Source organism: Euprymna scolopes, chromosome 41 (assembly GCF_053919585.1).
Source record: "Euprymna scolopes isolate OS-2025 chromosome 41, ASM5391958v1, whole genome shotgun sequence".
NCBI classification, from domain to species: domain Eukaryota; kingdom Metazoa; phylum Mollusca; class Cephalopoda; order Sepiida; family Sepiolidae; genus Euprymna; species Euprymna scolopes.
The window spans coordinates 2,160,001-2,182,792 of record NC_136522.1 but is presented as its reverse complement, the minus strand read 5'-3'; the positions used below and the strand labels follow the sequence as shown (position 1 = coordinate 2,182,792).

The 22,792-nt window shown below is 32.3% G+C and overlaps 1 protein-coding gene across 1 annotated transcript in view; it reads left to right on the top strand.

Moving 5' to 3' along the window:
- The window catches only part of LOC145266303 (uncharacterized), a 215,242-nt gene that overhangs the window by 16,543 nt on the left and 175,907 nt on the right, over positions 1 to 22,792 (top strand). Inside the window, exons 2-3 of the mRNA XM_080121854.1 lie at positions 9,841 to 9,923; positions 16,016 to 16,052. Coding sequence (XP_079977980.1) covers positions 9,841 to 9,923; positions 16,016 to 16,052 — 120 coding nt within the window. The remainder of the gene's footprint in view (positions 1 to 9,840; positions 9,924 to 16,015; positions 16,053 to 22,792) is intronic.

The following is a 22,792-nucleotide window of genomic DNA, read 5'->3' as shown; positions in this document are numbered from 1 at the left end:
ATTTCTGAACGAATACTTAACATAATCAGATCCTTTTTAGACAAGAACAAAAATCCAGATTCTCTTCGATGGTTGTAAAGCTAAACAGCATGATATTAATGCGGGTGTGGATTTTTATTATTCATGATATTCATATATGACGTGAAATTCACTAACGACACCATATTAATAAGTATTATATGACACATATAATAAGGCTAGCAGGCCACCCGGCATTGCCCGGTCGTAAAATACCTTTGAGTATGATATTTTGATTAATGCAGATTTCCTATTTATTATTAGACTAGCGAGGGTACCCGGCGTTGCCCGGGTGTGTGGGGGTGTAATAAGGACCCCCGGGGAGGGGGAAACTAAAAGGTGTTTTTTTTTTTTTAAAGTGGTAGAGTAGCATTGTTCCCCGGCATTGCTTGTGTCGAATAAGGAACCCTGAGAGGGCGGGGGTAAAAAAAATAAATTAATAGTAGCAAGGGTGGGGGCGAAACAAGATTTTGGGTGGAGAAAAAAAAAGTGGTAGTACGCGGTAGGCTTGAACCCGTAACGCGAAGGAGAAAAAAAAAACGGGACGTCTTTGACGATGTCTCGATTGTACGCCCGGACGTTCAGAACGTTGAAATTAAGTGATTGGTTTGGTTGTTTTTGTTTTACGGCACATCAACCCTTTTCAGGTTATTTAATGCCGAATTCAGTGATTTTGAAGAAAAATTTTTAATAGAATATATTTGGGTTTCTTTTTTCAAGTCGGTTTCTATTTAACCCATAGTTGGGACCCTAACAGGTACTACCACTCCAGGTCAGAGTGGACCTGGGAGCAATGGCAATGAAGGGGTCGCTCCACACACCCCAAAGCCCGCAAGCTGGGGCCTCACCATCGGATATAGTTTAAGGTCATATCCAGGACCTAAAATTAAGTTAAGTCAATCCAACCGATACGATGACTTGCAAAGATGGCGATGCAAAAAACACCGACCCCTCCTTGTAGAAAACTGTCCAGTTCAGGGCGGAGGAATGAATGTTTTGGGTCAATTTGTCGATATTTGGTGTTCGAAAGGTTGAGCTTTAAAACGATACCAATCTCATGAGGATCCGTCCTCTCTGTCTAAAGTTTTTGCGAGACATATAAACACACACACACACACACACATTTTGCCTTTTATATATGTAGACTAGCTTGGGTTCCCGGCGTTGCCCGGATGTTTGTAGGTGTGTGTTGAGCAAAAAACAAAATGAAAGAAAAGAAAGTGGTTTTAGGCAGGCAGGCTCGAAGCCGTACCGCAAAGGAGCAAAAGAATGTAAAAAAAATGTGACGTCTTTGTTGTTGCGCCCATCGCCAAATCGGAAGTGATGAAGGTTTAAATTAAGGCTAGTCAATCGAAAAAAAGGGGATGACTTTCGTAAATATCGGCGAAAAAGGTGACCTCTCCCTGTAGAAAAGTGTCCAGTTGAGGATGAAGGGTCGAGCTTCAAAATGATATCTCGTGATTAGGATTATTGCCTTATGAAAACCCGTTTGTTTTTGCTTTTGTTTTTTACGATTGAATACTTGCTTGATTTCACACTTTTTTTTTCGGTTTATTTTTCCTATTAATTTCTGCATTTTAGTTTCTTTTATTTTTAACGAATTCCGCAATTCCTAAGTAGATGTATCCTTCTTCTCCAACCTTTTTTTTATTATTTCCCCATTCAAAAGTTTTATTTCTTTACTTTCAACAATTTTTCCCTTTTGAATTTTAAAACATCATAATTCTTCATGCCAAATGCCATTACTGAACATTTGACCATTATTATTATTATTATTATTATTATTATTATTATTGTTGTTGTTGTTGTTGTTGTTATTATTGTTGTTGTTGTTGTTGTTGTTATTATTTATTTATTATTATTATTATTATTATTATTATTATTATTGTTGTTGTTGTTGTTGTTGTTATTATTTATTTATTATTATTATTATTATTATTATTATTATTGTTGTTGTTGTTATTTATTTATTATTATTATTATTATTATTATTGTTATTATTATTATTTTTTATTTATTTATTATTATTATTATTATTGTTGTTGTTGTTGTTGTTTATTTATTTATTATTATTGTTATTATTATTGTTGTTGTTGTTGTTTATTTATTTATTTATTATTATTATTATTGTTGTTGTTGTTGTTGTTGTTTATTTATTTATTATTATTATTATTATTATTGTTGTTGTTGTTGTTGTTTATTTATTATTATTATTATTATTATTGTTGTTGTTGTTGTTGTTGTTTATTTATTTATTATTATTATTGTAGTTGTTATTATTGTTGTTGTTGTTGTTGTTGTTGTTTATTTATTTATTATTATTATTATTATTATTATTGTTGTTGTTGTTGTTGTTTATTTATTTATTATTATTATTGTTGTTGTTATTATTGTTGTTGTTGTTGTTGTTGTTGTTTATTTATTTATTATTATTATTATTATTATTATTATTGTTGTTGTTGTTGTTGTTGTTTATTTATTTATTATTATTATTATTATTATTATTATTGTTGTTGTTGTTGTTGTTGTTGTTTATTTATTTATTATTATTATTATTATTATTATTATTTTTATTATTTATTTATTATTATTATTATTATTATTATTTATTTATTATTATTATTTTTATTATTTATTTATTATTATTATTATTATTATTATTATGATTATTATTATTATTATTATTATTATTTATTTATTATTATTATTATGATTATTATTATTATTATCGACGTTTCTGAATTTTTTAGATGAGGATTAGTTATTCGTATAATTTGGATTCATCGGACTACTGTTCTCATTTTGAGTGTGATTTTCAAAACATTTCGGTCGATGTAACCCCCGACCTTCTCAGGTCTATCCTGTCGAACTCGGGAATGTTTCTATCGGACCTGTGGCGCAGTAGTTAGAGTACTTGGAAAAATCAATTGTAAAAAAAAAAAAAAAAAAAAAAAGTGATATTCTCCTGAAGGTTGAAGGTTCAATCTTCGGTGTGGGCGAACGAAAAAATACATTTGCGAATTATTTAGGACCTCTATCCAGCCATGGCGGACGGAACAAGAGCATGCTACCCCCGTGAAGTAAATAAAGGGTTCCGCTCGAAATTCCGTCCAAATTCCTGAGTTCGACAAGATACACCTGAAGAAGGTCAGAGGTTGCATCGACCGAAACGTTGTGAAAATGATTCTCAAGATGAAAACAGTAGTCCATAGATTCTAAATAATAGGAATAACCAATCCTTATCAAAAAAATTCAGAAACGTAAAAGGTCGCTCGTTTTAATGGTACCACACACGTCTTTGTAGCTCTTCAACATTTTAGATTTGGAGTAAAAAAAATAGGAGGCCTTACTTTTGGAACGACTCTCCTATATTTATTACTAGCGGAAGTACCCGGCGTTGCCCGAGTGTTTGTTTCCGGGACGGGGGGGGTAAAAAATGTTATGGTAGGTAAGTAGGAAGGATCAAACCCGGAATCATGAGTAAAAGTAGGAAAATAAAGTGTGAAAAAAAAAAAAAACATCTGCAACGTTAACAGTTCGGCCACCAAGAAAAATCCATTCCAGTTGTTTAGGAAAAAAAAAAAAAAAAAAAAAAAAACGACTACGGTAGGTCGGCGCGAACGTGAAAATATAATGTGAATTGTCCAGCACGCTAACCACTACGCCACAGAGCACTGCAGCTTAGTTTAGTGATTTTAAATAACTTCACATGAAAGAACTACGAAGCCAAACCGGTGTTCTCTTCTCAACTGTTCCTTGTGAACGATCCCCAAACGGTGTTAAGTGGTGGCAGGGGGAGGAGGAATTTATAAGAGAGAAAATATTTTACCACTTCCATTGATCTTAACCGATTTTGGCCGTGACTTCTCAGCAGAAAAAGTATAGAAATCTAAGATTATCGAGGAATTTGAGAAATAATAAGCCTATAACACACCTCAGATATTGTTCTGCCGTTTGTGCATATCATATTTGCATGAAATATCTTGATTTGTAATCCTATTAATGTCAAAATCAGACGGGAAAAAATGAGTTCATTTTATTTATATAGAAGAAGAAGAGAAGAAGAGAAGAGAAGAGAAGATTACAAAAGGAATGTTATTGTTAATAGTAAACAAAAACTAAACGAGAGCCATAACAATTTATACCGGCGAGCGCTTCGTTCAAATTCTTTGGCTAAGCATTCAGTTGGTTTGGTTGGTTGTTTTTGTTTTACGGCATATCAACCCTTTTCAGGTTATTTAATGCCGAATCCAGTGATTTTGAAGAACAATTTTTTCATAGAATATATTTGTTTTGTTTTTTTTCAAGTCGGTTTCTATGTAACCCATAGTTGGGATCCTAACAGGTACTACCACTGCGGGTCAGAGTGGATCTGGGAACAATGGCAATTAAAAGGCCTCACCATCGGATATAGTTTAAGGTCATATCCAGGACCTAAACATTCAGAGGCAACATGAATTGGAACAAATATACTGAAAACATTGCCAAATCTGCTGCAAAGAAGGTGGGCTCCCATGTTAGAAAATAACAGTATCTCGTATCTCTACAAAGCCACCATTCGCCCATTCGTGGTGTATTGCTGCCACATCTGGGCTGGTGCTTTTGCCACAAATCTCTCTCTTCTAGACAAGCTTCAAAAAAAGCGTTTCAAATTTAATAGATCCCGCACTATCAACTAAGCCCCAACTTCTGTCCCATCACCATAATGTGTCTGTTTTACAGGCACTTTAATGCAATGTGCTCTGACGAACTCATTCTACTTGTACCTCCTCGACATAAAGACCTCAGACAAACCTGTCTAGCGGCATAATCCCACCCTTACACTGTAGAGATGCCTAGATGTAGGAAACCCTCTTACTCTAATAGCTTCTTCCTTCGGACTGCTACGCTTTGGAATTTCCTCCCTGTCACCAGTTTCCCTGACTGTACTAACATGCAGAAATTGAAATCATCATCGTCATAACCTATGAATTCGAAGATTCTATTGTTAGCATTGGTTTCCCCGATATTCTTTTAGTCAGAATTATTTCTACAAAGACATTGGGTATTATTACAGGGGGGGGGACCACGTGAAGGTTGTTAACATCCATAGTGAAAGTGGTTTTTGTTGAACAAATAAGATTCGATCTTGGGACACCCAGCTCGTCGGTCCACGTCGTTAACCACTACATCCCCGTCACCACCCATGAATTTAAATGTATGTGACCAAACATCTAACCACTCAACTCGCCACAATCCCCTGTTAGACATGGTCCAAATCGTAGCCTCTTGTGTTCAAGTGGACATATGCCTTATTTGGGATGAAAATAAATTCATAAAAAATTTTTTTTAATCAACAAAGCAGCAAACTGGTGTATCCCACGTTAAGAGTGACCTTGTATCTAATTTGGACTTTTCAGAGAGGCAAATATATTGGAAACAGTCGGCTTGCGGGTTAGGAGCAATGTGTAGTATCTGTGTGCAGTGTGCAGTATAGACAACAAAACGAAAAAGTGGTAAAAAAAAAAAATATGCATAACAAATAATTGCTACCAAAGGCAAAATAAGTTACACTTTGATAAACCTGGATAAGGGTTTGTGGTTAAACTTATTTTAAAGCGTTTATTGGGTGGATTTCTACCAGTATTTTGCTCCATTTTCGATTTTTAGGAGATTATCATTTTTTTTTTTAATCTCCGGTGTCCCTTTTTATTTGTATTATTCAGACTGTAGTCCTTGTTTTCGATTGTATTCTCTTGTAACCTCTGACCTACTTTAAACAAAGGAAAATAATGCAGTTTTTTAGGGTCAGGATTGGCCCATTTAATGCTCTGTGACGTAACAACTGAAACATCTATTTTTTTACTCGCAACTCTCATCATTACGAAAGTAGGCCAAATTCTTCCTTTTATTTGGTTGTTTTGTTCATTCAAAACGGGAAATGCTAACCAGACCATGAAATATTTGATGGATCGGTTCATTATATAGATAGATTTTTTTTTTTTTTGCACAGTGATCACCACTTATCAAGGTCCGGAAGCCACTCAGGGATAAAGGTTATTGCAAGTACATTACGTTAGTGTGGAGATTTGATGAAGTGTTTACTTAAGGGGGCGGTTCATTAGGAATTTGTTAACGTTGGACTTGAAGAAATCCAAGTTGTAGTCCGGTGGGAAGCAGGCAGACGGAACAGAGTTCCACACGCGTGCAGTTCTAAGAAAGAAGCTTTGTTCATGGAATCCGCGTTTTGATTTAGGCACAGATATAGAGTGGGGGAAATTTTTCACAGTGGATTCAGCTAGACGGGTGTTTTTCGTGAAAGATTGGCGAGGGAGGAACCAGAGATTGGAGTTCAGACGAGCACCTGCCATGGAAATAACGATAAAACAAGGATAGGCTCGCAACGTCTCTTCTGTGGGAGAGAGGTTGCAGGGTAGAGAAAAGATAGATAGATAGACTAGCAGGCCGTCCAGCATTACCAGGTCGTAAAATACGCTTAAATATGTTATTTTGATTCATGCAGATTTCGTATATATTATTATACTAGTAGTTCAATCCGGCTTTGCTCGGGTCCTATGTACTGTTAATAACTTTATATGCGTATGTATATATTAAAACTGTCAAGTTCAAGTGTTTAGACACAAAATTGGCGGAGGAGTTTGGTAGAGTTTTCAAAGATCAAATCGTTAACTTTGACCCCTTAACAGCCAAATTTCTGGCCGAAAAACGATTACAAAGATTTTTCCAAATCTCAATACCCTGTATATCAAATTTCGAGTCTGTAGACTTAAAATTGACAGGGATATTGTGTAGGGAAATGTACACAGACAGACACACAGACACACAGACAGACAAACACTTTCACTTTTATAGATATATAGATTGGACCCAATATATAACAATGATTTAAAAAGTTAAAAAAAAAAAGGTTTAGTTTACATCCTCTGACGTTAATGCCTGAGCTATGAAGATATGTTTGCTGCAAGACTATAAATCAAAACATGAACCAATAGCTATTATGTTATGCATGCATATTCGTAATGCCAGCGTTCGACCATCACCTGGCAAATTCTATTTTTTTTTTAATTTTCACACTTTTGCATTGATTTTCCCCGGCTAAAACCCAAACATAAAGTTTCGAATGTGTTTGAATACCCTATATATTAAGTTTGATGTCTGTAGATCAAAAACTGACAGAGGAGTTTGATGGTTTTTTGCAATTTTATAAGTTCAAAATCTCAGTGACTATTGATCAGAATTTAACAAATGAAGGCTCGTTGGAAAGGTAATGACCAGAATTGTGTAGTGGGCTATGTGACATTTGCCCTTAAGGTCGTACATTAAGGGGATCATCCATCATCCAGAGCTTATTTTTGACACTTTGACACTTTGACATGTTTCAATCATAGTCATTTGTTTTCCTATTTTTTCATATGAATTACAAAATATCTGATATTTATTCCAAAACCTCTGACATTGATGGAGAGGAGACTAAAACTTGCTGTCATGGTTTCAAATGATCTAAAATAACAGTAAGGGGAGATTTGATTCCAAATATTTCTCATATGTTATATCTCTCTTCTTTGGTTTTCATACATAACGTTAATTTCACAGTGTATGAGGATTATTTGATACTGGAGATGTTCATAATCGTACCCTATTTCCAAACAAGGGGAGATATAACATATGAGAAATATTTGGAATCAAGTCTCCCCTTGCTGTTATTTCATATCATTTGAAACCATAGCAGCAAGTTTTAGTCTCCCCTCCATCAAGGCCAGAGGTTTGGGGATATATATATATATATATATATATATATATATATATATATATATATATATATATATATATATATTCGAAAAAGTACCCGTCGTTGACTAGGTTCAAAAACAGCCTACAGAGAATGGACTTTGATTTATGAAAGTATGATAGGTTATGAAAAGGAAGGGTTGTAAATTTGGGTTGAATTTGGGGGTATCAAAACCAAAGCAAAATATGATGAAAGTAAAAATAAAATAGATAAACCTCATAATTCATTATACCATTCCTGTTCACACTGAAACACTTATCACAATATTCTGTGGATCTATATTAAAAAACCTTGTTAAACTTTGTGACATATTTCCATTCTATGGAGGTCAGGTGCGAACGAACACCTCATAATTTTATTATATCATATTTCTTCAAACTGAAACATAATTATCAAAGTATGCTTACGCAGATAGATATGAAAAGTCTTTATTAAAGTTTGTGCCTATTTCCATTCTATGGAGGCCAGGTGCGAACGCAGACCCCCACAATTTTATTATACCATCCCTATTTAAGTTAAAACATACTCATCAAAGTATTCTTATGTACATCTATATCAAAAACACTTGTAAACGTTTTTTTTTTTTTAATTTTGAAATTTTTTATTTCCATACTTTGTGGACCAGGCACGAACGCACACCCCACAATTTTAATGAACCACCGTTCTGCTAGATCAAACATACCTATTCCTGTGTCTCGATACATCATCTATCATTATATGTAATCAGTTTTTTTAAATAGTCAACCATATAGGAGCCTATCCGTGACCAGACACACACACACACACATTCAGCTTTATATGATATATATATATATATATATATATATATATATATATTTCTGTAGAAATATATTTTCTTGTAATATATATCAATCCTTATTTAAGAAGCTCAATGTAATTAAAGAGCAATATAGAGAATAAATGACAAAAAGTTATATTCCAAGTTATATTGAGTTAAGAGCATAATAGGTTCATTGATTGGTATAATAATTAAGTGATTGATTTTGCGCTACGAAACAGATACTGTCAAGAATTGTATAAGTCAACTGAATTAAAGGAATAAATCATAAGATGGTCAACATCATGAATTTGGAATATAACTTTTTGTCATTTATTCTATATATATATCTATATATCTATATATATCTATATCTATATATATATATATATATATATATATATATATATATATATATATACGATGTGCATTCTAAAATAATGCCTCCTATTTTTTATTCTGCCCGGTAAATGGATCAGAGGGGATTGAAAATTGCATTGTTCTAATGACTGAACTTCTGCACTCATGACCTGAAAGTTTCATCTCTTTTTTGCAGATATTGAAGGTGTTAGGCTCTAAGACGTTACGGCATAATCACGTTTTACACACCGATTCCCGTCAAATCACCGAAGTTAAGGAACCGTGAGCCTGGCCAGTACTAGATGGGTTACCATTTGAGACTTCCAGGTGCTATATGTGCTCTCCGCTTATCTCGGCATTGCTTCCAGTCATCTTGGACTTCTCCTTGCCACTGGACTCAAGCAATGCCGATTCAGGGGGGGTTGGGATTGCGCAACCCTTGCCTCACACTTACATGCGCAGCTGCCCCTATAGAGGGTATCCTTTGACTTTCAAGACTGAATGGAGGCATCGAAGACTCTAAGAATACAACCGCTGTCATGGGCGTGTGTCAGAAGCTAACATGCGTCATTAAATTCTTGGTAAATGGTGACTATACTAAAATAAAATCTGAAGCACAAAACATCGCTCGGTTTAATGGTACCACTCCCGTCTTCGTAATTGTTCAACTTTTTGAATAAAAAAAATATGGGGCTTTACTTTTGTAAATCATCCTCGTATATACATCTTTCATTTTCTTCCTTTGTTCCAACCTTGTATTCCCAAGTTATATTAAATGTCAGTCCAAACCCAAAGACACCATCATTGTCCAAGATGGCTTCTATTAAGACCAAATCCTATCTCTTCAACTTCAAAAGAAAATTAAAAATAAATTTTTTCTTCTTTTTTTTTTCAGCAAACAATATTGCTCATGGTTTCCTGTTTAGAAGTAATATCAACTCTGACGCATACAAAAATCTAGTTCACCTCTTTAAACGGGTAAGTATAATGATATAAATTCTATTATATAAAGGGCAAAAGTATGTATGTATGTATGTATGTATGTATATATATTTAGTTTTGGGGTAGAGAGGGCTCCCGTAAGCCGTGGTGAAGGCAACCTTTCTAGGAGAAGCAAATCTCTGATTTAAAAAACCATAAAGCGGAAGACCAGTACTCGCATTAAGCTGGTCTGCAGTTTAATTTGTTGCTGGCTATCTTGCTCTTGCTTGTTGCTGGATCTCAACATTTTGAACCGAGAGAGAGACTTAGCTGTCGTACAAAGCTAAGACTCTGTAACATCATATTTGTATAGATACTCACTCAGACATTTGGGCTCATGGATTTTAAATGTCTTAGGGAGTGGCACTCGTCTGACAAGACGTTGCAATCATCATATTTAGTTATAAAGTAATGTGTGAAGTTCGTCATCATTGTCTGCCTTCGGAACGTGTGTTTTTGTGTACAAACATTTTATTTAAAAAAAAAAACTCCAGCCATTTCAAACGCTGATCTGTTCATTTGGATTTTTCGTCTGATTCTATGTATATTTAGTTGTAAAGTAATGTGTGAAGTTCATCATCATTGTCTGCCTTCGGAACGTGAGTTTTTGTGTACAAACATTTTATTTTAAAAAAAAACTCCAGCCATTTCAAACGCTGATCTGTTCATTTGGATTTTTCGTCTGATTCTATGTATATTAGTTATAAAGTAATGTGTGAAGTTCGTCATCATTGTCTGCCTTCGGAACGTGAGTTTTTGTGTACAAACATTTTATTTAAAAAAAAAACTCCAGCCATTTCAAACGCTGATCTGTTCATTTGGATTTTTCGTCTGATTCTATGTATATTTAGTTGTAAAGTAATGTGTGAAGTTCGTCATCATTGTCTGCCTTCGGAACGTGAGTTTTTGTGTACAAACATTTTATTCAAAAAAAAAACTCCAGCCATTTCAAACGCTGATCTGTTCATTTGGAGTTTTCGTCTGATTCTATGTATATTAGTTATAAAGTAATGTGTGAAGTTCGTCATCATTGTCTGCCTTCGGAACGTGAGTTTTTGTGTACAAACATTTTATTTTAAAAAAAAACTCCAGCCATTTCAAACGCTGATCTGTTCATTTGGATTTTTCGTCTGATTCTATGTATATTAGTCATAAAGTAATGTGTGAAGTTCGTCATCATTGTCTTCCTTCGGAACGTGAGTTTTTGTGTACAAACATTTTATTTAAAAAAAAACAAGAGACAAAAAAAACCTCCAGCCGTTTCAAACGCTGATCTGTTCATTTGGATTTTTCGTCTGATTCTATGTATATTAGTTATAAAGTAATGTGTGAAGTTCGTCATCATTGTCTGCCTTCGGGGCGTGAGTTTTTGTGTACAAACATTTTATTTAAAAAAAAACAAGAGACAAAAAAAACTCCAGCCGTTTCAAACGCTGATCTGTTCATTTGGATTTTTCGTCTGATTCTATGTATATTAGTTATAAAGTAATGTGTGAAGTTCGTCATCATTGTCTGCCTTCGGGGCGTGAGTTTTTGTGTACAAACATTTTATTTTAAAAAAAACAAAAGACAAAAAAAACTCCAGCCGTTTCAAACGCTGATCTGTTCATTTGGATTTTTCGTCTGATTCTATGTATATTTAGTTGTAAATAATGTGTGAAGTTCGTCATCCTTGTCTGCCTTCGGAACGTGAGTTTTTGTGTACAAAAATTTTATTTAAAAAAAAAACTCCAGCCATTTCAAACGCTGATCTGTTCATTTGGATTTTTCGTCTGATTCTATGTATATTAGTTATAAAGTAATGTGTGAAGTTCTTCATCATTGTCTGCCTTCGGGGCGTGAGTTTTTGTGTACAAACATTTTATTTAAAAAAAAACAAGAGACAAAAAAAAACTCCAGCCGTTTCAAACGCTGATCTGTTCATTTGGATTTTTCGTCAGATTCTATGTATATTAGTTATAAAGTAACGTGTGAAGTTCTTCATTATTGTCTGCCTTCAGGGCGTGAGTTTTTGTGTACAAACATTTTATTTAAAAAAAGACAAGAGACAAAAAAAAACTCCAGCCGTTTCAAACGCTGATCTGTTCATTTGGATTTGTCGTCTGATTCTATGTATATTAGTTATAAAGTAATGTGTGAAGTTCGTCATCATTGTCTGCCTTCGGGTCGTGAGTTTTTGTGTACCAACATTTTATTTAAAAAAAAAAAACAAGAGACAAAAAAAAACTCCAGCCGTTTCAAACGCTGATCTGTTCATTTGGAGTTTTCGTCTGATTCTATGTATATTAGTTATAAAGTAATGTGTGAAGTTCGTCATCATTGTCTGCCTTCGGGGCGTGAGTTTTTGTGTACAAACATTTTATTTAAAAAAAGACAAGAGACAAAAAAAAACTCCAGCCGTTTCAAACGCTGATCTGTTCATTTGGATTTTTCGTCTGATTCTATGTATATTAGTTATAAAGTAATGTGTGAAGTTCGTCCTCATTGTCTGCCTTTGGGGCGTGAGTTTTTGTGTACAAACATTTTATTTTAAAAAAAAACAAGAGACAAAAAAAAAACTCCAGCCGTTTCAAACGCTGATCTGTTCATTTGGATTTTTCGTCTGATTCTATGTATATTAGTTATAAAGTAATGTGTGAAGTTCGTCATCATTGTCTGCCTTCGGGGCGTGAGTTTTTGTGTACAAACATTTTATTTAAAAAAAGACAAGAGACAAAAAAAAACTCCAGCCGTTTCAAACGCTGATCTGTTCATTTGGATTTTTCGTCTGATTCTATGTATATTAGTTATAAAGTAATGTGTGAAGTTCGTCATCATTGTCTGCCTTCAGGGCGTGAGTTTTTGTGTACAAACATTTTATTTAAAAAAAGACAAGAGACAAAAAAAAACTCCAGCCGTTTCAAACGCTGATCTGTTCATTTGGAGTTTTCGTCTGATTCTATGTATATTTAGTTGTAAATAATGTGTGAAGTTCGTCATCCTTGTCTTCCTTCGGAACGTGAGTTTTTGTGTACAAACATTTTATTTAAAAAAAAAACTCCAGCCATTTCAAACGCTGATCTGTTCATTTGGATTTTTCGTCTGTTTCTATGTATAATAGTTATAAAGTAATGTGTGAAGTTCGTCATCATTGTCTGCCTTCGGAACGTGAGTTTTTGTGTACAAACATTTTATTTAAAAAAAAAAACTCCAGCCATTTCAAACGCTGATCTGTTCATTTGGATTTTTCGTCTGATTCTATGTATATTTGTTATAAAGTAATGTGTGAAGTTCGTCATCATTGTCTGCCTTCGGGGCGTGAGTTTTTGTGTACAAACATTTTATTTTAGAAAAACATAAGAGACAAAAAAAAAACTCCAGCCGTTTCAAACGCTGATCTGTTCATTTGGATTTTTCGTCTGATTCTATGTATATTAGTTATAAAGTAATGTGTGAAGTTCGTCATCATTGTCTGCCTTCGGGGCGTGAGTTTTTGTGTACAAACATTTTATTTAAAAAAAAAACAAGAGACAAAAAAAAACTCCAGCCGTTTCAAACGCTGATCTGTTCATTTGGATTTTTCGTCTGATTCTATGTATATTTAGTTGTAAATAATGTGTGAAGTTCGTCATCATCGGAAAAACGAAAACAGAAAAAAAACATCGAACAAAACGAAATAAAACGGAAATGATGTATTATATGTTTATTTTTTTTTTTTAAATGGAAAGAATCCTTTTTTTTTAGCGTATAAATTTTGGGAAATAAATGGTAATTAAGCAATGTTTCACCCAATAGGAAGCATCGAACGGAAAGGCACGGTGAAATTCCATTCCAGTTTTTTAAGTAACTACGAAGTAAAGAAAACTGAAACCGGTGTTCCTTCGTAACTGTCTCTTGTGAAGTATCATACAACGGTGTAAATGGGTGGCGGGGGAAGGAGGAATTTATTAGAGAGAAAAGATTTTACAACTTGCATTGATCTTAATCAATTTTGGCAGTGAACTCTCAACAGAAAAAATATAGAAATCTACGATTATCGAGGAAGTGGAGAGATAATATGCCTATAACACACCTTAGATATTGTGGTGCAGTTTGTGCATATTACATTTGCATGAAATGCCTTGATTTTTAATCCTATTAAGGTCAAAATCACAGGGGAAAAATGAGTTCATTTTATATATATATAGATAGATAGATAGAAGAAGATAGAAGATAGATAGAAGAAGAAGGAGATAGAGATAGAAGATAGAAGATAGAAGAAGAATAGATAGAATAGAAGAGAAGATAAAAACAAATTATAAAATGTTTTAAATGAAATAACAAAAACAAAAGAATATTTTAAAAAGTAAAATAAAGCAAACGAAATATGTTATTCTTTTGTCAAATGTATGTATGTGTGTACGTGTGTGTGTGTGCGCGCATGCGTGCGTGCGTGCGTGCGTGCGTGTACGTGCGTGTGTGTGTGTGTGTGTGTGCGTGTGTGTGTCGCTAAAACTTTGACATCCAAATCGGATAAGAATGATTCTGATAATCTTAAAGTAACAACGTTAGAATCTTGGCGGGGGGGGGGGGTCACGTAAAATCGTTTCTTTCTAAATGATTTCAGCATCTGCGCATGTGTGAACCACTTCATCTCTTTGATACGTTAATTACATAAATTCGCATCTTCCTGGCATGACCGTCACTGGGGCCCAAGTGGTTAAAAGCTTGTCTCCGAATTATTAGGGTTTTAGCATTCACGTTCACACCCACCTTACGGCAGACATTTTTTTTTATTTTTAACATATTTTTGAAAACGTTTATTTTAGCATTTAAACAGGGCTAAAAGATTTTTAGGCGGACGTTGTCGAGAGTGCCTCCCCCCTCTAAATTCCACAATTTTCACTTTTTTTTTTTTTAATTTTTTTCCTGTTAATACCATCCATTGCAGACTTAAGTTTCAGATTATAAAATTTTTTTTTTTTTTAATTCATAACTTTTCACGTGGGGATTCAGTTTTCAATTATAACGTAGTACTAAATTGAACACGAACTTTGTGACCACAATGAAGAGATAGATAGATACATACATACATAGATGAGAGAGAGATAAAGAGAGGGGGTATATGCATAGATGAGAGAGGGAGGAGGGAAGAGGAGGTAAAGAAATCTTCCTTTTTTTAACCCCTCTGTTTTAACCCCTACCTTCCGATCACATCAGAGAGAGTTGCCATTTTTTTCATCGTGGTCACAAAGTTTGTGTTCAATTGAGTGGCATAAGAAATTCAAAGAAGGCAGAAAGTCTGTGAGGGATGATGAGAGGTGTGGGAGGAGTAAGGAAGTTAGAACACCAGAGTTAATTGGCCAAATAAAGAATTTCATGGATAAGGACCCCCTTGTGTCTCTAGAGACATTAAGTGCACGGTTTGATGTCAGTGTGGGAACTGTTCATACAATTATTGATGAAAAACTGAAGATGTGAAAGAGTTGTGCATATGCACCAGTTCACAACTCCATCATTGTCACAGAATATTTGACCAAAATAACATAAAAACAGTTCCTCACCCTCCCTATTAGTCCAGACCTTGCTCCCTGTGACTTTTGGTTATTACCTAAGCTCAAGGAAAACCCAAGAGGCTGTTGTTATGAGACAATTCAGGAGATGAAAGAGGCTGTGATGAGGGTCATTGACACACTCAAACAAAAGGACTTCCATGACGCCTTGCAGAAGTCGTTGGAACGGTACAAGTGCATTACAGTTGGAGGAGATTACTTTAAAGGGGACTGGAGTTTTATTTGTGTATTATCAATCATATAAAAGTGCCCATACGAAAAAAAGTATGGAAAAAATCTCGTATTTGTTTTTGGACAACTTTTTCGTACCTCTATGGATTGCAATAAAAACCCAAATTCTCTTTTAAATTTCGTGCAGATTCCCGAGTTTGACAGAAAGATTATAGCAGTTTCTTTTTTTTTACTGCTTTCTTGAATTCTTGTTACTCGAAAAGAATCGCGATTTCTTTAAGAATTTTGTATGTGAATTTGTTCCCGAAAATTTGAATCTTTCCATATATTCATTGAATTTTTATTATTTTTATTTTTTATTGAATTTTTATTTTTTATTTTTTTTAGGAAGCGCCGTATGATGATGAATCAGCCAGTGTATATGGTATGTAAATTTTTTTGTTCCAGGTGCAACACTAAAATGATACGACATCCTTGGGCAATGTGTTTGTGTCCACCATCTGGAAAACTTCTAAGCCTTTTCTTTTCTTTTTTTTTATTTATTAAAAAAAAATTGTTTCTTTTATTTTTATCTTTTATTTAATTTTTTATTTATTCAATTTTTCTTTCTTTTCTTTGTTTTCTGTTTTCTTTCTTTTCCTATTTCTTTATTATTTCGTCTTTTTCCATTTTTTTCTCCTCTTCCGTTTATCTTTATTTAGTATTTTTTTATTTAGTACTTTTTTTGTTTCATTTTTATGCTTTTTTATTTTATTTTATTTTTGTATTTCATTTTCATATTTTATTTCATTCCTTTTTTATTTCGTTTTTTTCCTATCTTTTTCTTTTTATATTTTCTTTCATTTCATTTCTTTTTATAGATTTCTTTTTTCTTCTTTATTCATTTCCATTATTACTTTTTCTTTTTATTTCTTTTTCTATTTCTTTTTTTTGTTTTATTTTTTGTTTTATTTTTTTCTATTTTGTCTTTATTCTATTTCTTGTTTTTCTTATTAATTATTTATTTTATTCATATTTTATTTTTATTTTAATTTATTTTACTTTTACTTATTTTATATTTTATTTTTATTTATTCTATTTTATTTTTATTACTATTCCAATCTATTTTATTTTCATTCGTTTTATTTTTATTGATTTTATATTATTTTTTATTTATTATTTATTTGTTTTTCTTATTAATTAACTTTGGATTTAGTTTATTTCTTATTTTATTTATATTTTATTTTTATTTCAATTTATTTTACTTTTACTTATTTTATATTTTATTTTTATTTATTTTTTATTTATTTTATTTTATTTTTATTACTATTCCAATCTATTTTATTTTCATTCGTTTTATTTTTATTGATTTTATATTATTTTTTTTAATTTTATTCATTTTATATTATTTTTATATACATGTATCATATTTTTATATTATTTTTATTTTTCCTTATCTTTATTTATTTTATTTATTTCATATTCGTTTTGAACTGATTTTTAATCAAACGTCTAAGGTGTTGGTATTTTTTTACATCAAAACTGAGAATTTAACTGTTTTAAAATATTTGTGAACTGGTTTTTTTTTTTCATGAACTATGTTTTTTAAAAATATTTATAAACTGTTTTAACAACGGGATTTTGTTTCAAAAATATTTGTGAACTGTTTTTTGTTATTTGATTAAAAATAAACTGTCCATAAACAAATTATTGGAAAAAAATTCATAAATATATTAAAAAATACAGTTCATGAATATATTAAAAAGCAATATATAAATATATTAAAAAAAAACAGTTTATTAAGATATTTTAAAAAACAGTTCATAATATATTTAAGAAGAAACAATTCAAAATATATTGAAAAAAAACAGTTCATAAATATATTGAAAAACAGTTCATAATATATTTTTTAAAAACATTTCATAAATATATTTAAAAAACAATTCATAAATATATTTAAAAAAAACAGTTCATAAATATATTTAAAAAAAACAGTTCACAAGTATATTAAAAAACAGTTCATAAATATATTAAAAAACAATTCATAAATATATTTTTAAAAAGTTCATAAATATATTGCAAAAGCAGTTCATAATATATTTAAAACACTTCATGAATATATTTGAAAAACTGTTCATAAATATATTTCAAAAACAGTTCATAAATATATTAAAAAACAATTCATAGATATATTAAAATACAGTTCATAAATATATTAGAAAAAAACAGTTCATAAATATATTAAAAAACAATTCATAAATATATTTTTAAAAAGTTCATAAGTATATTAGAAAAAAACAGTTCATAAATATATTAAAAACAATTCATAAATATATCTAAAAAAAACAGTTCATAATATATTTAAAAAGACAATTCATAAATATATTGAAAAAACAGTTCATAAATATATTGAAAAAAGTTAACAAATATATTAAAAAACAGTTAATAAATATATTAAAAAAAACAATTCATGAATATATTTAAAAACACAGTTCATAAATATATTAAAAAAAAAACAGTTTATAAATATATTTAAAAAAAAACAGTTCAGAAATATATTTAAAAAAAAACAATTACTAAATATACTAAAAAAACAATTCATAAATATATTTAAAAAACAGTTTATAAATATATAAAAAAACAATTAATAAATATACTAACAAAACAATTCATAAATATATTTGAAAAACAGTTCAGAAATATATTAAAAAACAGTTCAGAAATGTATTTAAAAAGCAGTTCATAAATATATTTAAAAAAAACAGTTCAGAAATATATACTAAAAATACAATTCATAAAAATCACGATAAACATTCTCAGCCAACATATAGTGGAATAAGTACATAGAAGATACTGCAAAGTATGCCGCAAAGAAGATAGTCTCCTTTTACTAGGTTAGAAAACGTCTCACATCTGCCTGTATCATATGTGCAGAGTACAGGCGCAGCATCTGCTGTATCAACACTTATGTTTGAAGCAAAAACTGAATTATGAAATTAATTTAAATTGAACGATTAATAATTTTTTAATGTAATAAAATGATAAATCTCTACTCTGTCTGTCTGTCTGTGCGTGTGTGTGTGTGTGTGTGCGTGTGTGTGTGTGTGTGTGTGTGTATGTGTGTGTGTGTGTGTTCATTCCCTATGAGCTCCGAGACAGCTGAGCCGATTTTTTTTTACTTTTTAATTTCACACAAATGTACTTTATCTATCTGGGAGTGTTCTTAGTAGTGTTGCGATGATTAATCGGAATCGGGAATTGAAAAAATTGGAACTTTTTTGGGGGGCATCGGAATTGGAAAAATTTGTGTCTATTTTCCGATACCAAAAACGATTCTTCCACTGCTAGTAGTAATAATAAAATAATAAATATTTATTGATTTTTAAACTAAAATCTATAAATCATCCCCCATAAGTTTTTTATGTTTGGAAAAATATTTTATATGTATTTTTATGGAATTGGGGGAAAAAATTATAGTTAAATATTTAGAGGTTTATGAAGAATTAGGATCGGAATCGGTAATTGTATTGGAATTGCCCCATCAGTAGTTCTTAGATAAGTTTCAGTACGATTTTGATCCAAATTATTTTTTTTACAAAGTAGTCACTATTTATCAGAGCCTAGAGGCCACTCGAGGATAAGGGTTAATGAGTGTACAGTTGTTAGTGGGGAAATGTCATTGTAATCGTTAGTAGTGAGAATTGGGTAAATTGGATTACTTAAGGAGATGGCTCATCAAGAATTTGTTCACATTGAACTTGAAGACAACCATATTGTAATCAGTTGGAAAGCAAGCAAAGAGAACAGAGGTCCACAGGCGTGCAGTTCTAAGAAAGGCACTTTGTTCATGGAATCTACGTCTAGGTTTAGGCGCAGATAAGGAGTGGGGGAAATTATTAATAGTGGTTTCAGTTAGATGAGTGTTTTTCGTGAAAGTCAGGCCAAGGGGGATCATAGATTGGAGCTCAGACGAGCACTTGCCATGAAAATAACGATAAAGCAGAGACAGGCTTGCAACGCCTCTTCTGTGGGAAAGAGGTTGCAGGGAAGGGCATCCCCCACTAGGCTACAAAGTCTATTTTGAATATCACAGAAATAATCAACATTTGCCGTACCTTAATCTGTTGTGACTTAATCTGTCGTGACTAAATATCACACAAATAGAGAATCAACATTTGTCGTGCATTTGTCGTACATAAATAATAAAACCGAATTATCGTTGCTGCATTTCACTGATGCGAAATGATTCATAGGGAATGGATAGCATATCTTTTAAGTCTGAAAAAAAATTATTTTTTACAAAGATTTTTAGTGAAATTTGTCGCGCTTTAATTTGCCGTACGAAAATATCACATGAATAGAGAACCAGCAAAAGCAGTTGTCTTACATTTGTCGTGCCTTCATATTTCATGCTTTAATTTGTCGTGCTTTAATTCGCCGTACGAAAATATCACATGAATAGAGAACCAGCAAAAGCAGTTGTCTTACATTTGTCGTGCCTTCATATTTCATGCCTTAATTTGTCGCGCCTTTATTTGTGATGCCTAAATATCGCACAAATAATCAACATTTGTCATGCTTAACTTGTCGTGCCTTAACTTGTCGTGTCTAAATATCACAGGAGTAGAAAATCAAGAGGAGCCATTTGTCGTGCCTTAATTTGTTGTGCCTTAATTTGCTGTGCCTTAATTTGTCGTTCCTTAATTTGTTGTGCTTTAATTTGTCGTGCCTTAATTCATCGTGCCTAAATATCACACAAATGAAGAATCAACATTTGTTGTGCATTTGTCGTACATAAATAATAAAACCGAATTATCGACACTGAATTTCACTGATGTGAAATGATTCATGGGAAACGCATAACAAAACAGGTTGTGACTGTTTTTTTCTGACTCACAATAAAATGTCAAAGATTCACGTTTGGATGCAATAAACGTTTTACTGCATTTTGTCTCCGTTGACCAATGGTCAGAGAACGATAACAACTTTTTATCATTAGTAAATTGCATCTTCTGTCACGCGAATGTGATTGATCTGTGGAAATATCTAAAGGCCACGGACATTTGGTATTTGATGTCTGTTGTTGTTGTTGTTGATGATGCAGCATCATTTATGATGACGATGCCTTTGTTAGCATTCGTTTCCCAATATAATTCTATTAGAAATTATTTCCCTACGTGAAATTTTCCAACATTCTTATGTTGCAGATTAACACCCCCGGGACATTGCCAAATTATCTGAGCCAGAGAATTATTATTATTATTATTATTATTATTATTATTGTGTAGATTGAATTAGATTTGTTTTAAAGAGAAAAGTGCAATTCAAGGACAAATATGGTTAAATGACGTTTTAGGAATTTAACTTGACTAGATTCTATAAACAATAAAAAGAAAAAATTTCCAGTACTCACTACCTTTTCCAATAATCTGTGCAGATTAGTTTGCATCATCGTAACAGCTGCTTACCATTGATTTCTCATTCTCATTGGCAGCGACCATTGATCTTCACTGGAATTTGGGTGACAATAAGCCTCCCCAAGGTCCCAGTCTTCTTTGCACTCATTCAGTGGAGTGCTTTCTCTCCTAGGTCTTTCCATTCTCGTTGACCTATCTTGATTATTTGGTGTAGTATCAGTTTATGGTGACACAAAAATAAAAATTTCTGAATTATCTGAGCAAGAAGATTATTATTGATATTAGCGTGTAGATTGAATTAGATTTGTTTTAAAGAGAAAAATGCAATTCAAGGACAAATATGGTTAAATGACGTTTTAGGAATTTAACTTGACTAGATTTTATAAACAATAGCAAGAAGAATTTTGGATAAATAAAAACAAAGATGTTTTAATAGAAAAAATATGGTGGACATAAACAAAATAGGTTTTCAAACCTAGATATAAAGACAATAAAATTAAGCCTAAGAAAACGTGACTGATAAGTCACCTGTTAGGTTTCTGTGTAGTCGAATGACATAACCACAAAGGATTAGTTTGAATGTATACAGGAGAGTTAGGAATTAGGCAAGGAGTCTTGAGCAAACAAATTGGAGCGAGTATACGGGACAAGCAAGCTCTCAGCTATTATTAATATTAGTATTAGACGGACAGTAATATGTAATCCACGAAAAAGGAATGGCATGCAATCCCAGAACAAAGAAAAAAATCACAACAGAAATAAATGTGAATGTGGGAAATCAAGGATTTTATTGTTGTTGTTGATAGCAGGGACCTGGAATTGAACAAGCATTTTTTTTAATAAAAAATAGAATTATTTATTTTTAAAGCAAACATTTTTAATTTGATCCGGCGCGTGTCGCCAATGGCATTCGCAGCCAAAAACTGTTTCTTGAACCTGGGAATGGCAACCAGCTCCCCAGGTGCTAGACAAGACCAAATAATAGGTACATGAGTGATAGAAAATCAAAGACAAATCACTAGGGTTGATTTGGCGTCGGCCACATTTGTTAGTGGATCGTGTTTCCGTTCTTTTTGGTTGTCATTATAGGCAGAATTTTATTGTTGTTGTTGATAGCAGGTACCACTTTCCTGGAATTGAAGGCTTGTATAATAAATGAAGAAACACATTTTTTAATAAAAAATAGAATTATTTATTTTTAAAGGAAACATTTTTAATTTGATCCGACGCGTATCGCCAATGGTGTTTGTCAGGCAAAAATTGCTATGCATTCGAGTTGTTCAGAGGTCTAACTTCAACTATGTAAAACAATTCCTTTCTCTTTAAAAGAAGGAATCTTAGATAAATAAAAATAAATATGTTAAAAGAAAAGAATGTCGTGAACATAAACAAAATAGGTTTTCAATCTTAGATAAACAATAAAATTGGGCCAGAGAAAACGTGACTGATAAGTCACCTGTTAGGTCTTTGTGTAGTCGAATGACGTAAGCACAAACGATTAGTTTGAATATATAAAGGAGATTTAGGAGGAGTCTGGAGCGAACGAGTTGGTATGAGTAGAGAGGGCAGGCAAGTTCTCAGCTGGTTGGGAATCGTTCAGGTACGGAAGCATTCAGCTGGAAAAACAGGAATATGTAATCCCTAAAAGAAAGGAAAAAGGAAATGGCAAAAAAATTGCAACAGGAATTAATGTGGAAAAAAACAATTTAGTTGTCTCAGTTGTCGGGGTAGAAAATGACTTACATTTTCAGAAAAAAAGACTGTAACA